At 28.6% G+C, this 20,081-nt stretch overlaps 4 protein-coding genes across 9 annotated transcripts in view; 3 read left to right on the top strand and 1 right to left on the bottom strand.

Annotated features, from left to right (window-relative positions):
- The first annotated feature begins 280 nt into the window (after window positions 1–280).
- LOC126858921 (transforming growth factor beta regulator 1) lies at window positions 281–2,366 on the top strand. The gene is made up of 5 exons (XM_050609659.1): window positions 281–684; window positions 806–1,034; window positions 1,206–1,482; window positions 1,570–1,789; window positions 2,091–2,366. Exons 1-5 carry the CDS (start codon window positions 565–567, stop codon window positions 2,259–2,261), a joined length of 1,017 nt encoding a protein of 338 aa, XP_050465616.1. The 5' UTR covers window positions 281–564; the 3' UTR covers window positions 2,262–2,366.
- Window positions 2,367–3,739: 1,373 nt separating this feature from the next.
- LOC126858926 (etoposide-induced protein 2.4 homolog) lies at window positions 3,740–6,724 on the bottom strand. The gene is made up of 6 exons (XM_050609661.1): window positions 6,242–6,724; window positions 5,174–5,349; window positions 4,832–5,087; window positions 4,384–4,727; window positions 4,052–4,126; window positions 3,740–3,955 (listed from the first exon to the last, which is right to left on the bottom strand). The coding sequence occupies exons 1-6, from the start codon at window positions 6,254–6,256 to the stop codon at window positions 3,868–3,870; spliced, it is 954 nt and encodes a 317-aa protein (XP_050465618.1). The 5' UTR covers window positions 6,257–6,724; the 3' UTR covers window positions 3,740–3,867.
- Window positions 6,725–8,419: 1,695 nt separating this feature from the next.
- On the top strand, window positions 8,420–14,535 carry LOC126858915 (UDP-glucose 6-dehydrogenase). 2 transcript variants are annotated; one of them, XM_050609650.1, is made up of 6 exons: window positions 8,420–8,708; window positions 9,941–10,414; window positions 11,179–11,376; window positions 12,185–12,631; window positions 13,070–13,225; window positions 13,483–14,535. In XM_050609650.1, exons 2-6 carry the CDS (start codon window positions 9,950–9,952, stop codon window positions 13,657–13,659), a joined length of 1,443 nt encoding a protein of 480 aa, XP_050465607.1. In that variant the 5' UTR covers window positions 8,420–8,708; window positions 9,941–9,949; the 3' UTR covers window positions 13,660–14,535. The 2 variants fall into 2 exon arrangements, with proteins under 2 accessions (XP_050465607.1, XP_050465606.1); XM_050609649.1 differs by having other exon boundaries at window positions 9,929–10,414.
- A 2,595-nt stretch (window positions 14,536–17,130) lies between these two features.
- The window catches only part of LOC126858912 (TGF-beta receptor type-1), a 38,469-nt gene continuing 35,518 nt past the window's right edge, over window positions 17,131–20,081 (top strand). For 4 of the 5 annotated variants that reach the window (XR_007688730.1, XM_050609640.1, XM_050609638.1 and 1 more), the window contains exon 1: window positions 17,131–17,546. Coding sequence is in view for 4 of the 5 variants with exons in the window: in XM_050609640.1 (XP_050465597.1) it covers window positions 17,462–17,546 (85 nt within the window). In the remaining variant the exon portion in view is untranslated. The remainder of the gene's footprint in view (window positions 17,547–20,081) is intronic. The other variant, XM_050609641.1, reaches the window with a different exon arrangement.

Raw genomic sequence — 20,081 nt, 5'->3', positions numbered from 1 at the left:
GAATTCCTGTCGTGATAAAAATGAAAACCCAGATAATTTCCTCCCTTCTCATCTTTCGCTTCTTTTCGCGAGGCAGAAAGAAAATGGAATCGTCCCCGAAATGGTCATATCGATTGATTCATGCTTAAGTACATATATATAAGCCTATTATAGTCACATATTGTATATATGTACGTCTTCTTGTGTATATATGTATATACAGTATGTGCTTCTATATCGAAGAAGTTTATTCTTTCTAGCAGAGAGAAGCCTGAGAGCGAACCGGAAATAAGTTAGCGCTGGAAGTTCATATTTGTTAATAATTAATAGTTCAAACGATTGCTACCACTATCGACAATATCGAAAAGTGAATGTAGCGCAGACATGAACCAAAATTGAAAAATGGACGTAGCACGGAAGTGAACCAATTGGCTGTTTTATCCTGCCTGAAAATGGACGTGACCTTGTAGTTTCAAGCCGCCGTAAAATGGACGTAGAGGCGCTGCTGTACAGGACTGAGAGCTATCGTACGAAAAACGCCGGGATGGCCGCTCTCAGGGTTCTGTCTGTTAATAACTTTATAACATGGCTCAAACGTATGACAGCTATTACAATGATTATCATAAAAATAATGAACTACAATTAAATTTGAAATATAAGAAAAAGTATCGAAAACTCAAGAGGATTGTAAAAAATACGGTCTTTGTAAGTCTTAATATATATATACATATGTATAATATTTATATTTTTACCTGAAATTTTGCTTACAATATAACACTTAATTTATATAAATCTACCAACAGACATAATTTAAATTTTACTGCAGGAAAACGCAGCTCTATGCGATCAAGTTGCACATATGCAAGAAAATCTCATGGTCGTTAAAGAAGAGAGATTGTTTCTTCTACGCAAATTGTGTCAACATCAGGGAGAAATGGAATCAAACTCTATGATAGCACGTTCACAGTCAAATAATATAAATTCACCATCATTTAACCCAGAATGTGCTACTCCAAAAAAAACAGTAAAAAAGAAGGCTCCTACAGATGGATCAGGTATTTCTTTATTAACACATTGTTCATTAATTGTATAAAAATCTTTGGAAAAATAGTTCAATATATTTTAAGAGTCTATTAATCTACATAATAAGATCTACATAAGATCTGCATAAGAAATATTTATAATACATTAGCATTATTTAATACAATTTGCATTTTTTTTTCCAGAATCAAAAAATAAGACTAAAAGATATAACAAAACTGCCAGAAGAGTAGTGCAATTAATTCCATTAGATGTACATGGAAGGCCAATATTTCCCATAGCCTTAGGAGATCTCACAATATATTCTCTTGGTGAAGTGGTATCAGACAGAGTAGCATATCACACAGAAGAGCTTATATTTCCAGTAGGCTATTGTAGTACAAGAGTATACGCCAACTTAAGAGATCCAAGGACAAAGAGCTTATATACCTGTAAAATATTAGATGGTGGACCAAAACCTAGGTATAAGAATAAGAAAGTAGTATGAAAAAATAATTACTCGAAAAATTATTATTAGGAAAATACAGATATAAATGCATATAATTATAGATTCGAAATAGTATCTGACAATGACTTGGATCAACCATTAGTCGGAAGTAGCCCTGATGAGTGCCATTCAAAACTTTTGGCAGCAATTTCTCCAGTGCTTTGTTCAATAGCACCAAAGGGTGCAGATTTCTTTGGGATTTCTCATCCTACCATACAGAATTTAATACAAAGTTCTCCTGGAACTCGCAAATTAGCCATGTACAAACAACAACGTTTTGAAGTATGTATATATAGTATTTTAAGCCTATGTATTATATTTAAACTTAATCATGAACAAGAAGAAAATAATCTAAATAATCTAAATTAGAAGAAAAAATATATTTACTCAATACATCGTTTCTCACAGCCCCAATAGTTTAAAATTACAATCAGAATATTTCCATCAAATTTTATTAAGAAATATTCACTTTAAATGAATCTGGGAAACATTATGATAGATTTAGGATATCATATATTTTAAATCTCTAAATTTAAAATGTTATCAAATATTCATTACATTATATAAAAATTATATATTGTAGGTAAGCAAAAATCACATCATTGAACGAGCTACAAGTCCAGTAACAGAAATGGAAACTGATCCAGGACTTGGTTTCGCGGCTTTACACAGGCATTATGCTTTAAATTCTTATAGAGTAAAGGAAGAACCTTCTGATCATGATCTACTAGCACTTCAAGATCTCCTTGCATGATTACTAATATTATAGATCTAACACATACATATAATTAAATTTACTTCAAAATTAATAAATAAAATTTTTCACATATCTATAAAATATATTTAAACAAAAAAAAAAAACGATTGCTATATTATAGCTTATTTAATTTTTACTTTCAAGTTTTTACTTCCAGTGATATGTCTTAACAGGTTTTATGTCTTGGGATATATAATTAGATTACATTTGAGAAATTGCTAATACAAATAGAAAATTTTTCAATAATTTTATAATATTTATTTGAGCTATAATGATATATAAAATGATCAATTTTTATGACAAATATAATATATATAATAATTAGAGCACTTCCCTAACCACATATACAAATTGGAATATAATGTATTACACATTATTAGCAGTGTTTATCATATTATATTTTTATCTTAATATTTATGAACCCATTTTTCGGACGAATTATCCTACAAATAAATGATATGTATGGCACAATACATTAATTAGACTCAACAAATTAAATTGATTAAAATAATTCTATTGATGCTTGTGTATATACAATCGATAGTCCGCATCATGAAGTTAGAATCAAATATTTTTATTACGAAGTTTTCTTTTAATCTTATTCTATGATATATGTGTAGAATAAAAATATTATTGCATGCTTCATCTTTCACTTGTTTGGTTGTTATAATATGGGTACATAACAATGCATAGCAAATATAAATAAAGCAATTAGCTACTCATCACTCTTTACAAGCATATAGCTTATTCGCAAATTTGACAAGATCATAGCATGTCATTGTATGGACAATCGACATTTTAATCTAAAATGTTTCTGAATTAACTAACCTTTTTCTTTTTAATACAACACTCGTAAGAAAAAATTTAAAATAGTCATGTATAACGCACAAAACACTATATTATTTAGAATTATTTTAATATTTAAAATAATATTTCAACCATGTCAAAATTTTTTCATTCTAAATTATATGTATATATAAATTATGTCACAGCGTATTATTTTTATAGCATGTTTATAATACACTTATAGCGCATTGTTGATCAGAGATCATAAATCTATATTGAAAAATGACTAGCTATTGCATAAAAAGCTCAAACTATAAATTCTCATAAAAATTGAGAAATATATAACTTCAGGTTTGTATATATATCATGTATATGTCAGTAATATCATTAAATACAAGAAATCACATATGTAAATGAATATGTGCGTTATTAAATATGCGTAAATAAATATTTGTACTGATTGGCCCTGTATTCCAAATAAAATATGATTGAATATTTTTTTCAAATATTGATGAAAAAGAATATAAAATCTATTTAGCTTAAATTTGTTCAATAAAAAAATTAATATTTTTTTTGCATTGTTTTCTGACAAATTTATAAGAGCGATCTAAAGAACAAAAGTAATATTATCTCCTGCAATATTAAGTAATATATACAATTCTTCTGCAATAGTAAGTAATAGATACAAATATTTTTTTAATATAAATTTATATATAATTATTTTTAAAATTTTTGTAACAAATTGGTAAATATATATGTGCATCTTAACATACAAATGGCATAAATTAGGCATTTTCTCGTCTTCCTTTTTTCATTGTCACCGCCTATTGGCTCGCCCAATGGTTTTGTTAAATAACGTATTTGCAATTGCGATTACTGGCGAAAATAATTTTAGCTGGCAATCACTGGAACATTATGTTAATTTACATTATGTTAATTTTTCAAAATGAGTAAAATATTACATGCAAAAAATATATATATTTTATAATCTGATAACATACCATGTTCCAATTATAGGTTCCGCTTCATTTCCACTTATAATAAATAGTGGAAATAAAATAGAAAAAACACAGCCACTGAAAATAAAATATTTATATACAAAGATTTTGGAGAATTATTGCAGTTTCTTTCAATAAACTAATTACAAATGTAAGATCTATTTACAATGAATAAAGTAAAGGAAAACTTATTAAGAGATTCTGATATAAGTTGTAATGTGTTTGAAATTTGTCAAGATTTCAGACACAAAAAAAACAAAAAAAAGAAAAACATTCTTCAAGTCTTAATAGACATTTTGGACATATCTTTTCAAACATAGCAATTATTTCCGTACCTTGTAACATATGAGCTGGGCAGTTGGGTAAGTACCGCTAATGGCATACCAAAGCCTAAAAAGTATGGCCAGTTGCCTTCAATAAAAGTCAATCGTTTATGCAATTCCCAACCCATATTGAACCATTTATATTCAAAGGCATAGAGAGCATATAAAAGGCACATATGAACAAGGGCAAGTATATCCCCTAATAATGGTAACGGAACTTTGGACACCAACATTCCTTGTCCCAAGAACAATGCTTGAACCAATACACTGAAAAGTGTATCAGCTATAAGTCTGCTCACGCTTGATAGAAGCAATGGTCTCCCTTGTCTGTATCTGTAAGCGCTATCTGCTATGTCCTACATAGTTTATAAATACACTATATTTATATTATGTTTCATAGTGTTTAATATAATATATATTTTGATAAACAATGAAATAATTTATATTTTACAAATTATACCTGAAACCATAAGCTGTTAACTATTTTACTGAGCAAAAACAATGGTAACACCCAAATTGTGCCAAATATCAAAGATAAAAATGGCTGAATCCATGACCATACAATAAGGGCCATACTAGGAGAATGACCAAATAAAACAGTTAGTGAATATTTGACAAATGGTAAAAGTCCATATTCAAATATTGCTGTACTAGCCCAAAACACACCACCATTTAATGCACAGCATTGAAGGGTTCTCTTCATTACCATAGATCTTCTACAATCATATGCAGACAAATAAATTCTACTATACAAAAATTGCCATATCTACTCTTTGCAAATGTGGAATAAAAATAAAGATACCGTTGTTGATTATTATGCCTAACAGTATTTTGCATAGCCAAGTCTCTTTGTTTGAGTTCAGCTCTAGTAGAAGAATTCATGAGTAATTTCTCATTGATTTGTTTATCCATATAAAAAAGTACAACAGCACCCCTCCAACTGTCCACGAATCCTCGACATATTGCATATATTATTCCCTGAAAATATAAAATTTATAATATTTCAAATATATATCCATATAAAATGTCATAAAAGACAAAGAGAGATCTATTTTATCTATGAGAAATACGGTATCTATAAATATATATAAATAATTATATATTCTGATTTAAAATCAATCTGCAATTAACAATTTTATTAAACATAGTTTTATATAATTAAATATAATTTTATATTAATTAAATACAATTTTTATATTAAAATATTTTCAATTTTGAATACTAAATATAAATTGAAAAATAAAATCTTAAACTAAGAAATCTGTTAAAATCAAGCAAAGAATTGTATTTATTAATTTTAATAATAAGTTTATTTCAAATACAAAAAATTGTATTATTTAATAAATTTCAAATAAAATTCCTTGATAGAATTTTATCTTAAGATTTTAACTTACCAAAAATAGTAAAATTTAAATATTAAAAAGTTATAAAAGATAGCAAACAAATGAATTTGTTCTAAAAAAACAACTGTTCTTAAAAACACAAAGCTAAAAAATATTATTCCTACAATTATACATTTTTTATATCCTATATATTTTATATATATTCTCTGTGTTTGAAATAAAATATATATCTAGACTTTAGAGAAAAAAAAGCAAACATATAAATCATATAGTATAAAGTATAATTAAAATAAAAACAGATCTATTTATTGTCAATACAATAGAATAATTTCCATACAATTATCGCATGTATATTTTTTCACATTGACAATTTTGATTCGATTTTCGACAAAATAACATCAAAATCAAAGCATGTACTGACAGATGATACTGATTGTTTGCAAGGCTATTTAAGAAAGAGCGCAATGATTGCTCGCGCGAGATGCAGAAATATACATGAAAGGTCCACGAGGTTAAAGTCTACTCACTGTCACGCTATCCATGATCCACGATTCTTGACTGGATGTAGGACTCGATTTATTCTCGGAAAACGAACAATAGTACGCTGAAGGTGATCATTGTTGGCACGACGAGGAAGAATTACGTGCCGTCATTCTGTTGACTACTTGATGTCGAAAAGCGATGAAAACCGACTACAAAAACAAGTTCGTGAAGGATTTTTCGCACTGTTGCGACAAGTACTCGAATGTCAAGCATCCATTATCAAATGAACGATGCAAACAATTCGTATCGTCCAATAACGGCGGGGATCCCGTTGTTCGAAGAGCCATTTCCCCTCCACCCCCACGACTGATTTCTGAGACCGAGCCGAGTCAGCTAAAATATGTAAAAGAATCAGCTGATCACAGGTTGCTTGAAATTGTATTAACGTCATATCCTCTCCATTTGAAGCTTGAGTCGAATCTAGGTATTCGTGCATTATGCCTTATTTTGCGTATCTGTCAGTAGAATGAATAAAGCATCAAACTATAATATTTTATAATTTATCAGTTTTCCGATTAAAAAAGAAGTTAAATTAAATATATTTCATCCATCACGATTCTTATAGTATGACTTTAGATGCAGCTAGAAAAATTAATGTACATTCAATCAAACTTGCTATAAATACATGCTATATATATTGAACTTTCCAGTGCGCGCATTATTCACCAAAGTAATATATATATATATATGTTAGCCAATCAAGTTTCCTATCTTGTTATGTTCATGGGATAAACATAAATCGAGACCACTACTTATTTAAACTATAATGAGGATATAGCAATGACACTTTAAGTTAAATTTAGCGAGTCTAAAATAATTATTCTCTGATTAGTCTCTGATGTGTATATATATATATATACAAGTTGGTGCAATGTTCGCTTTGTAAAAAATATATATAAAATTCAAAAATAATGTGAGATTATATCAATAATAACTGAAATTGTATGTTACACTCAACCGTACTTACCTTAATTTGCCTTTATATACGATCCATATATTTGACAATTTTATATATTGATTATGTATTATTTACATACGTCTCGCTTGATCACAGATGATAGATTTTAACATCCTGCATTATACCGTTGAAAAGTTATCATAATTTTGTTGTACATATATGCCCTCATCGATATATTCTTGATCAGTATTTTATTTCAATTAATTAAATTAAAATTTTGTATATGATTTTATCAATTTTCAATTACTAATAGTGTAAAAGACTTCAAAACATTGAAAATGCAATAAATAAATAAAGAAAACACTATTTATTATAACAAAATTAAAGCGAAAAAATTAATAACTATAATTAACTGAAAAGTTGTTACTGCGACAAGTAATCGTTCTTTTTTAATTGTTTGTGCTGGTCAGTTTTCTCTTGCGAAGACCAATTCAGATTTATTTGTATTCAAACATGGATCGGCCTTTGCGCAAGAATTGATTCATTTTTCTCTTCTATTACTACCATGTTTTGCACAATGAAGAGAAAATTAAAATAGAAAGTTAAAATAGAAATTCTAAAAAAGAAGTTCTAAAATAAAAATTTTTCCGATTCTATAATAAATGTATTATATATACAATATATATATATATATATATATATATATATATATATATATATATATATGTCAAAATATCTTCTTATAAAAACTGTCTTTTGTATATTATTGATGTTTATCTATGTTATTACATGAATTATACATTTTAAATGTTTCTTTATTATTTTACTTACATTGATACAGTTAATACAATTAATACAATTAACATAATTACTTTGAAAATTTATATATATTTAGAAAAAAAATTGTGGGAAAAATATTACAAAAATTATATTTGTATATATACATAAAATAAATTATAATTCTTTATATAAAAATGTTATTTAATAATAAATAACTTAATCTTTTATAAACTTTGGTGAATATCATGAATGACTTTAGAAGTTGTCATAAAATAATATAATGGTATATAATATACATATATGTGCTCTTTGCATTGGGACAGTATTAAAAAATTATTTATATAGGACAGTATTAAAAAATTATTTATATGTATATGTTATGTACGTATATGTTCATTCATTATGACGTATTTTCATTAAATCGCAACCTAGTCGCCAATGTTGCCAATCGTTTACGCACGCGCTTACGATGTCCTGACGTGGCAACGGTGCGACCTCGATGTAGCTAGTAGTTTCGACGTTTATTACCTCAACCAGTGTCTCAAAATGACGGATGTACAGTGTTTAAAGAGTCCAGAATGTAAAAAGTATGTGCGATACGAATTGACATCGCCGCATCGCAGTATCCTGTTATAAATGAAATTGTTTTTTCCTTGTGGAAACTACGTGCTCCGTTCTGTTCGTGATAAACTATAGCTCACAATCTTTGCGCTCGCTTTCATGTCACATCTTCTCATCTGGTCATCGAAGAATTCTCTCTTTTAATCAAGCAAGTAAGGAAACAAATTATGTGTAGATTCTCTCTGAATCATCTCAGAAGAATCGAAGTACTCCGTAATTGTACTCCGAAAGATTTCATGAATAAAAGAGAACATCTCTATTTTACTTGTTATTATTAGTTTATTTCTTTTGATATGCATTTAGAATATATATGTGTAACTTTCAATATTAATAATTCAAAATGTGATAATGTTGGCATATTATAACAAATTATTTATAATACTTTTGATAAATATGTAAAATATGTATGTAAAAAAAAATTATTTGATGTCATTAAATAATAATGGAGAACAAGGCAATGATATATATTTGAATTTCCGTTGACGTACGTTATCAAAAGCCGGTAGATATATTTTAATCTGCTTCCCGATATTGGCGACATAATTCATACACACATTTAATTGAGCAATAAGAGTTTTTGTAAAATAATTTTTTTATGATGAGAATAGACGACAATTTTTTGTTAGAGTTATTGTTCATTAGCCGGAAATAATTTTTTATGAATTTTATTTTAATTTTATGTATATTTTCATTACATTTAATCCAATTTAACATTTCTTGTTTTATTGTAAAAAATTATTTAATATAATTGAAGTCGAATTTTTTAGATATAAGTAAATAAATGTATATTTAATAATAGATATAATATAAGGTTTTGCTTTTCTATGTTATCATTTATTTTAAATTAGTTTTATCAGATGATAAATTTGTATACAAGAGAAAGAGAAAAAGAGAGAAAGAGAGAGATAGATAGATAGATAGATAGATAGAGAGAGAGAGAGAGAGAGAGAGAGAGAGAGAGAGAGAGAGTGAAAGGATATAAAATTTTAATTTTAATACGTATAATTCTGTTTATCTCTTACTAATTTGAGATAATATATTATATCAAAAATCCAGGAAATAATACATCATTGTTAAAACTTGATAATAATTACAGATTATTAATTATAAATCAGTCATCATAATTATAATAAAGAAAAAAATAAGTATAAAATTGTGTAATTTAGTTTTTCTTTGTTTCTTATTTTCAATTAAAGAAAAATTATAAACAAAATATTATATGGTTTTTTATACATATAAGAATTGACACAAAATATGATAATTTAATATTTCTTTTCTTTGTCGCAACGTAAAATTTATTTTATACTTTTTATAATTGTGATTTCATTAAATGTGATTCTTTAAACACAATTACAATGAAATGATTTGTCAGATTATATTATAGCTGATCAAAATGACAAGAATTCGAAAAATTTGCTGCATCGGAGCCGGCTATGTAGGCGGACCCACATGTAGTGTTATTGCATTGAAATGCCCGGAAATTCAAGTAACCGTCGTCGATAAAAGTAAGGAGAGAATAGCGCAATGGAATTCGCAAAAGTTGCCGATATATGAGCCAGGCTTGGACGAAGTTGTGCACAAATGTCGTGGAAAAAATTTGTTCTTTTCCACCGATATCGACACAGCTATTAAAGAGGCTGATCTCATATTCATCTCAGTGAACACGCCAACAAAAACCTTTGGCAACGGTAAAGGAAGAGCGGCGGACTTGAAATACGTGGAGAGTGCTGCAAGAATGATCGCAGAAATCGCGACGGGAGACAAAATTGTCGTTGAGAAGAGTACTGTGCCAGTACGAGCAGCCGAGAGTATCATGAATATCTTGCGCGCCAATCACAAACCAGGCGTTTCTTATCAGGTAAAACTGCCGCCTGTTACTGCAATCGTAATATAAGCAAAAAAATTTTTTCTTTGTTTTATTTTTTGTTTTATTTTGATCGTTGAAGTAATACATATATGCATATTAAAATAAGTTATAAATAATTAAAATATATTTAATATTGTTTGCTGATTCTTATATTTAAATGTTATTAAATATATATTTTATATCTAGCAAATTTTTTAATGTTGTACAACTTGTAAACTAAATATAAAATATACTACTAAATTTGCACACTAAACAGAAAACAAGTGACTTTCTTCAGATAACACTCTTTTATAATATTGCACCTTTAATTTAACTTAATTGTTAATCTATTTGATATGTTTCACATTTATCGTACCAATTTTATTCTATAATCATCTTCAATATTTATTAATTATCTTTAATATTGCAATATAATATTGCATAAAAATTATGCTCCATTAAATTAGTTCTTCAAAATTGATACATTTGATATTTTATACATGTGACATGCAAAGTTTTCACTAAATTCTATGCCTTTGCTATGTCCATTATCATGATAAATTGCTGAATCGCCAGTTGCATGATTTTATACTTGTTTAGATTATAATTCCGATCTTTCAAGGTAACACTCTTTATCCCGCGTGATTGTTTATAACTTTTTTTTGCTGAAGTAATTATAATTTTATTATTATCGCGTTACGCGTTGATTTATTTTTTGCACACTGAGATTATCTATCTCTTTAATTATTTTAACGTAAATTCTAATTATTTTTCAGATTCTTTCGAATCCAGAATTTTTGGCCGAAGGAACCGCTATAGAAGATTTGGTAAACGCGGATCGAGTGTTGATCGGTGGAGAAGACTCGCCAGAAGGACAAGTAGCCATTGAAGAACTTTGCAAAGTTTATGAACATTGGATTCCAAGAGAAAACATTCTAACAACTAATACATGGAGTTCCGAACTATCGAAGTTGGTGAGTAATGATTTACTTTATTTTAATTGTTTTAGTCATAATGGAGCACATATACAAAATGTTATTATAAGTAATCAGTTTTAAATAATTATTTTAATAAATAAATTTTATTGCAACACATTATCTGCAGATGTAGACAAATTTAAGAATAACTTTAAATGGTACTTTGATATACAACTTGATTTGCAATGAAGCCTTTGATGCGCGCTCACTACGCGTAATGAAAAATCCACCATTAACAATAAATATTGTAGCTTAAATTCAGTACATAAAAATTGTTATTTTAAACTAAATTGTTGATTATTTTATTGAGGTAACATGCATTTTACATGTATATTTACATGTATTTTAAAATTTTAATTTCAGTTAATTTAATTATAATTTTAATATATCGTAGTTTGTAATATGAGGAGAAAAAATAATTTAACATAAATTTATGAGTTTTAATTTAAACTAAAAATGTTGTGTGTATATATATATATATATATATATATATATATATATATATATATACATATGTTCGGTTATACATATGCACTACACTTGTTAGATATTTTCTAAAAATATTAATATAATTTAATATTATTACAATATTACTCACATATAATTTTTTTAAGTTATTATTTTCATGACTAAATTACAAGCGCTTGATTTCTATATTACAGTTTATTAATAAATTTTTACGAATTATTAAATTATTACAACAATAATAAAATTAGATTTGGACGATTCTAAGAAATAAAACAATAAATTGTGATAATAGATAAATCACATTTTGATAAACATATTTGGTCCTCTTTGATTTGAGGCTGCAAACGCTTTTCTGGCACAACGAATATCCAGCATAAATTCATTGTCGGCCGTATGCGAAGCCACGGGTGCCGATGTGTCCGAAGTTGCTCGAGCAGTTGGACTTGATTCACGAATCGGTTCCAAGTTCCTTCACGCATCGGTCGGTTTCGGCGGTTCCTGCTTTCAAAAAGACATTCTAAATCTGGTGTATATTTGCGAGTGTCTAAATTTGCCTGAAGTGGCGGCATATTGGCAACAGGTGATTGATATGAACGAGTATCAGAAGTCAAGGTTTTCTGCGAAGGTTATAGAATCTCTCTTCAATACCGTGACGGATAAAAGGATTGCCATGCTAGGCTTCGCCTTCAAGAAAAATACAGGAGACACGCGTGAATCACCAGCGATTCACGTCGCCAAGACGTTGCTGGACGAAGGCGCCGTTCTTCATATTTACGATCCCAAGGTTAGCTTCTTTTTCCTTTACACGTACAATATATTCCAAATGTTATATATGTATATTCAGTTTGCTTCAGAAACAGATTAAATTTAATTGCAAGCTATCACAAGACATCATTATCTATGTTTATTATAATATTTTGTTTATATTACGCTTTATATAAAATTCTAAAAAAAAAACATTATTTCCTGCACATTATTTAATTATATTTCCTATGATCTAAATTTTTACCAAAATGACATTAATTTATTTATTAGTATTCTTACATATTAAACAAAATTTTACATACAAATTATGTTTTATTTAAAGAAACAATTTATAATATTTTTAATACTATAGCGCTTAAATTAAATAACAATTTTTACACAAAGTAGCACAAAAATTAAAAAATATTTTATTAGTGAGTAATTGTCAATGAATGCATTACGCCTTTCTAATATGTAGGTCGAAGAAACTCAAATCATTCAAGACTTGACTCATCCGAATATAACGAGCAATCCCGAAGATATTAAAAATCGAATCAGTATTTATAAGAATGCTTATAGTGCTACAAAAAATACACATGCGATAGTTTTGTGCACCGAATGGGACGAATTTATTGTGAGTATCCTCTTTTGGTAATTTATAATTATGAAATAGAACTTTTGATTAATTGATAAAGTAAGAATTACTTTCTCTGATAAGAATATTTATATATTATTAACTTAATCATTAATCCAATTCGAATAATTCGAAATTTACCATTGATTATTTCACTAATTTTTTCTTAAGATCACGTTCGTATTATGCCAATATAATATTCATATAAAAAATTATTATTTAAAACGCTATTTTATTATTTAATGTTCCATTCTTAGGAGCTGAACTATACACAAATTTATGCAGGCATGATGAAACCAGCATACATTTTTGACGGAAGGAAGATTTTAAATCACGATCGATTGCAAAAAATCGGTTTTGTTGTTCAGACTATTGGTAAAAAACTCACGAGATCCGCGATTTCGAGAGCGTGGGGTAGTCAGACGCAAATTTAAAAAAAAAAAAAATAGACCACTTTATAAGCAATATTTCCAATTTGATACATAATATTTACAATTACAAGAATCTTGTTGAGTTAATCTAGATATATGAATGCATTTATAAAATATAAGATATAGGATCTAACTATTTTGATGTGTACGTTTATTTTTTGATGAACGTATAAAGAATTGACTGAGCAGCGCAATATAACATGCGATTTTACATATGACATTTATTTTATGTTAATATGTAAGTTTGGATCAATTTCTTATAACTGATATAGGCGGCTAGAAAAAGGAAGTCACGAGATGAATTATGTTTTTTTAAAAATGTATTTTATAAAAGATACTGGAAAAAATGTTTTATCATCTATTTTTATTTATTATGAGTATTTTTTAATCTTTTATGGGATTAAACTTTCTCCATAAGATCAGATCCGCCTCTGTTATTGTTATTTGAAATAACGCTGCATATAACTTTTATATTAAAACACTTAGAGACAAATTATTGAAAAAAAAAAATATTGCATTTTTTATCATGTACATAAATTTAGTTAATTTGATCATATACTACTAATAATATGTATGAAAGTTTTATGTTATCTTTCTAAGCAGAGATGATCATTCAGATAATTCTAGACACATTAATATCGGCCAGCAGTCTTGGCAAATGGTAGAAGACAGAGCTTGTTTATATTATCTATTATATAAATATTATGGGGTTAATCTTTCTCGCGCGCGCACAACTCTGAATTATCTGTTATCTGTATAAATATTATAAGATAATCTCATATATAACTCTCCCTTGTCTCAACATATATCGGCAATGCTGCTAAATAAAAAAAAATTGTCATAAAATAAATTTTTATTGGATTTTATTACTGTCATGAATTTTTGCACTTATTTATTTATAATATCACTTTCAATACAGTTAATCTTTGAAAAAAAACACATGTGCAATATTATATCGTATTTAGAGGATGATAAATTTAAAAAATTAATAATTTTAAAATGTTTTAAAATTTTTTATACATTTTATATATTTGTTACACATTATCAAAAATATTTTGAATAAAATTTAGAAAGAATTTATATTTAAGAAACGTTTTTTACAAAAATCAGATAATAATATCCTAATATTTATTTATAATATGCATTGTAATAGAGAATAACATTTTATATATATTATTAAAAATTAATAAATCTACTTTGTGATTAATAAACATATTATATTAGTAATTAGCGAGTTACTATATCTACAAAGTTGTGACATCATTTTAATGATATATTCATATTTTGCGCGAATGTAAATTACATCGAATACATAATGCGTATAGTTTATAAGTATATATCATAAAAAGTTTATAAATAAATATTTATAAAAAATATGCGTTTGCATGTATGTTTGCATGTTTGATTGTTTTTGTATATATTGTGGAATCTGTTAAATATTCCTGAAAAAGATTGTGAGAAAAATAACATTCTGCTATAAATCCTCATTTAAGAAAAATTAAGAAAAAAGTTAGTTCTGAACATATATGCATTATATTTTTTGCACGCGTACGCATATACAATGTAATATTTAAAAAGTTAAAATAATTCCAGATTTTGTTTCGTAATTTGCAATAATATTCTTGGCAATGTGAAATGAAAATCACATTAAATTATTTTACCTTGTAAATTGCGAAATTTTGTTACTAATAGAATTAAAAGTATATATCGCATGCGCAAGTAGTATTGCAATAGTGTATCAATTTTTCGTTACTTTTTGCTATTGATGTAACGTACACATATACATGCAATAATACAAAATATAATGAAGTAATAATTGAAAAAAGTTTTAAAAATTATATTAAAAAAATAAAAACTTAGATATGATTAAACTAATTTTATATAAAGTATAAATTAATGCTTAACTTTGCGAGATTTTTTTCTAATTACTTTTTAGTTTTTTTATTAATTTAATTTGCATATTGTGTGATATAAAACTACATAGCCAAATATATAAAGTATTTATTTTAGTTTTTATGCAGCTTGTATTGGAATCAAATCCACAAATAGATATAACTAAACAATATTATTTACCAAAATAAAAAATTAAATTATTCCTTTCATTTAATTGTTTAAATGTTAGCTATTATTCTTTTTTCTTTCTTTTCTATTAAATGATTTTAACTTTCATGTTATATCTCGGTTTTCAACATGTGTATGTGCTCATAACAAAATTCTGAAGATGAGATAGTATTAACTAATGTTTGGGCGTCCACGTAAAATATGGACGTAAAATATAATATTTTATGTCTATGCGTAGATAATATAAAATATGTTTAACATGTTATTTATATCAACAATAAATAATCTATGAAATATCCTTTCCTAAGATATTTCATTCATGTTGCATATGATTTAAACATAATAAAACACGATATATATAATTTTAATATTTTTCGATGCCGCATACAATCAACAAAAAATTCAAACTGAATTTTATATTAACAAAAAAAGAAAATAAATATTATATATTATTGCATTATATATAAATATTATAGTATATATATATATATATATATATAATATATATATATATATATATATTAATATAATATTATAATGAATTAACACTGTTTTATGATATAATATCTTTCTTGCATTCTGATATTAATTAATAATAATTTACATAGTTTAAATAAAAAAAAAATATGTGAATATCACATGTAAATAATTGATATAAACGTAATTTTGAAATCTACGGCACAACTCTGATGTACACACAACTATATACGATCCTGAAAAGAAGGCAGCGACATATTTCGCGAAGTGCTATCGGCTGAAGGTTGAGGGGGCAACGGCAGTAGCGAATAGCGCAGCAGTAGCGGTAGTATCAGTCGCTGTTCGACCGTCAGCGTGCAAGGTTGTTTTAATGAGCGAGATACGTGACAGTCGTGTCGAGATTGTACCGAAATTACGGAAATAGTGCCGACGACGAGAACGATGATACGTGGCGAGACATCGTATCCACGAGATCGAATTGTGACGACGCACGATTACCAGTGATATTCTCTTCGTGGACTCTAGCGGTGAAAATATATATATATATTCCTTTGGTGTCGCGAGCGGTTTCTCAGCGTGCTCGTCGGAGGGCAATAGACCGGGCCTGTCGGTAGGAAAATGGCGGCGCATCTTCCGCGACGGAGACGTCGCACTACGGCGACAAGTATCTGAAGAATCGCCACCGAAAACAACCACCCGGCATCTCTGGAATTGTCATTCTTTCGTTTATCCGGTGAGATAATTCTCGCGGTGCTCTTCAATCAAAGTAAAAGTGCCGCGAGTGACTTACGTTCTGGACCGGACGATGTGAACAGACGGCTCGTACGCTCGGAAAAAACAAGGCTCGTAGGAAAACGGAGGACGTTGAGCGCGATAAGAGCCGGAGTGCGTGAGTGCTTGCTTGCGGTGCGGTTAGAAACCGCGTTCGATCTCGGAAGTGGCTCTTATGCGAGTGAGCGCCGCGCGTCAGCGGCACCGACAGTGGCAACAACCGCGGTGACAAGTGTCTCGTCGGCGGGGCGACTCCTCCTCGCCTCATCCCCGGACGGCGATCGCCGGAGGAGAATGATACCGCGATCGACGTCAGCGGTCGTCGTCGCCGTCCGCGAGTCACGCGCGCGACTCCGTCGCGATCGGCGTTGAGCCGTGCGACGATCGACGATTGGCGGTCGAGAACCGCGAGGACGACGATTCCTCGCGAATCCGCGACGGCAGGACAGCACGATCATCACGGCGGACCACCGGCTGCGGCGGAAGCTCAGGGAAGATGAGAGGCGTCCGCGACGGCGGCATGGCGAGTTTCCTCGCCCTCATTCTCCTCTGCTTATTCCACGCATCGTACCCGGTGAACGGTGCGTATACCTTTGCTACTAGAAGTGTAATCGGTGAAAATTTCGGTGCCGCAAAATGCCATCATTACTATCATCGATACATGCGTTTCGGAATATTGGTGGAAGTTCTATTTATACCGGTGAATAGTAATAATTTTAAGAATGAAAATTTTGAGTGATAATCATGATCTAGCTAGATTATGAGAGAGAATGAGTATAGTAGTATTCTCTAGAAAAAGTTGAAATCTTTCTCTCTCTTTCACGTGTAAATTATTTATAAAAGTTTAAAAAAAAATTGTTATTTGATTCTAATCATTATTATTATACGTACATAATATACATGTAAATGTACACCAATACTATATTCATTCATCAATTCTATGCATGAATGCTACGTTATGTATATAAAAATGTATACAGTGCATTAAAATGGAAAAAATAAAAAGAATTTATATCAAATAAATTCTATAAAGAAAGAATTTATATTAAATAAATTATATATCAAATAAAAAGCTTTATTTGATATAATTCTAAACAAAATAAATTATTTTTGCCACATAACTGAGCAAATACCGCACCTTTTTTATTTAAAGATACAATAACGTCCATGCTAAACTTTTCTAAATGAAAGGATAAATTAAAAAATATCAAAATATCTCTCGATTAATTGCTAAGAATATTTATAAAATACAATATCGAAAAAATGCAATATATGTATATAAATATTGCCTGCATTACTAAAGATATTTCACCGATTATCGATATATGATTGTATATTTTTGAATAATTATATAAATATTTTTAAATTGTAATACATTTATTATAAAATAAAGCGCGTGTTAAAATCTGTGTATCGCGTGTATAATCGCGTGTATAATCAAACTTGAACTAAAATGTTGAATATTTATTTCAATTTAAATGAATACAAACACGCACAATAAGATTTTATTTAGTTAATTATAGAGAATATTGATATATTTGATTATATAATGTGAAAATAAGATATTCAATGTACATATTTAAATAGTTTGAAATGTCCTCGATAATTAGATAATTGTATTCAAAATTATCTAGATAGAGAGTTTAAAATTCAATTTTTTCAAGGCTTAATATCGAGGAAAATACACTAATAAAAATGATGCAATATGATTTCGGCGAATCTCTTTTCTTGAACGCACTTTTGTTTGTCTCCCGCGATATGCTTTGTGAACGGATCTCCTTTACCTGTGTATGTATGTACATATTTTTTGCATGCGTGTAAAGTCTCTCTCTCTCTCTCTCTTTCTATATTTTTGTCGGGTTCTGTCTCTCGCGCTCGTTCTCTCTCTCTCTCTCTCTTTCTCTCTCCCTCTCTCTACAGCTCGCGTGTCCCTATCTCTTCCTCTGTTTCTCCGTTCCTCCTCTCTGTTACCGCTTTCTCCCCTTCAACGGCGCGCACATAACATTGCGTAAGTAACGCGCCGTCGTGTACAGAAGGGCCGTTTAATCTCGTTGCTGCACGAGGTCCGAAAAGCATGCGGAAGGGTGAACCGGTGCAGTCGGTGCTTGTACGTCTCGTGCTCTCCGCACCTCCGTTTTTAAGAGCCCCGCGACGCATCGGGGCGCGCTTTAAGAAGGAACTGGACGAATCAGCTACGTCAAAAGTTAATAAATCTAATTTTGAGATTGAGATTTTGATATCGCACAGACACACTTTTAGTCTTTTAAAGTATAAAATTAATAATTAATTTATAAATGAAAAAGATTTGTCTCGTAAAATTAAAATCTTTATTTTCATGAATTTTTGTGTATAGCCGCTATAAAAAATTAATTTGATATAAGATATTTTAAAATTAAATTATTCCATAAAGCAAATTTTTAATTTATAAATTATTTATTATTTTTTTTTTTTTTTTAAGGGTAAAGGTGAATGTCTTGTGCAATGTTAAATTTATGAATCTCGAAATATGTTAGATTACTAATTTTTGATGTAGCTGATTTCCGTCCAATTCCTTCTTAATTCTCTCTTCTCAATCATAATTATTTTAACTCTTGTAAAATCTATATACATCTTTAATTTTATACTAAAAAAGTAAAATTTTATCATTAATTTAGAATAAATGAAATCTCGTACAAAATTATAAAAGAATGTAATACTGCTTATACTTCTACAGTGATAAATGCATATTTTCTACAATAGATATTTTTGTATGTTTATTTTTTTATTAAAGTAAACTAAAATCAATGTGGGATAGTGCAATTACAATAAAATTTTATTTTCTTCAGTTTTCATACATAGATATCGATACAATTCAAAAATAGATAATCGTTTGAACCATTTGAGCCGTGGAATGCTGTTCGCATAATTGCTTGATATTTATTCCTTCAAACAACTGTTTTATGTTATTGTCCATTATAAATGATATTAAGCATATAATTGTCAAAAGAAATAAAGTAAAAAGGAATTTTTAACTTGACATTGAAAACTGATTGTTAGTGCCATAAGCTGTTGCTTACGATTGATACATTCTACTGAGATATTTAAATTTACGATAAAATTCAGAAAAAATATTTAAT

The sequence above is a fragment of the Cataglyphis hispanica genome, chromosome 2 (genome assembly GCF_021464435.1).
Source record: "Cataglyphis hispanica isolate Lineage 1 chromosome 2, ULB_Chis1_1.0, whole genome shotgun sequence".
Lineage (NCBI taxonomy): Eukaryota > Metazoa > Arthropoda > Insecta > Hymenoptera > Formicidae > Cataglyphis > Cataglyphis hispanica.
Note: the sequence above shows the minus strand (reverse complement) of the source record. Positions and strands in the feature narration are given on the sequence as shown.

Coding starts and splice junctions, on each gene's coding strand:
- LOC126858921 (XM_050609659.1), top strand. CDS start 565: ATGGCTCAAACGTATGACAGCTATTACAATGATTATCATAAAAATAAT. Junction 685..805: donor TTGTAAAAAATACGGTCTTT/GTAAGTCTTAAT, acceptor ATTTTACTGCAG/GAAAACGCAGCTCTATGCGA. Junction 1,035..1,205: donor GGCTCCTACAGATGGATCAG/GTATTTCTTTAT, acceptor TTTTTTTTCCAG/AATCAAAAAATAAGACTAAA.
- LOC126858926 (XM_050609661.1), bottom strand. Junction 5,088..5,173: donor AGGCATAATAATCAACAACG/GTATCTTTATTT, acceptor ATATGATTGTAG/AAGATCTATGGTAATGAAGA. Junction 3,956..4,051: donor GAACCTATAATTGGAACATG/GTATGTTATCAG, acceptor ATAATGTTCCAG/TGATTGCCAGCTAAAATTAT.
- LOC126858915 (XM_050609650.1), top strand. CDS start 9,950: ATGACAAGAATTCGAAAAATTTGCTGCATCGGAGCCGGCTATGTAGGC. Junction 11,377..12,184: donor GTTCCGAACTATCGAAGTTG/GTGAGTAATGAT, acceptor CTTTGATTTGAG/GCTGCAAACGCTTTTCTGGC. Junction 13,226..13,482: donor CCGAATGGGACGAATTTATT/GTGAGTATCCTC, acceptor TTCCATTCTTAG/GAGCTGAACTATACACAAAT.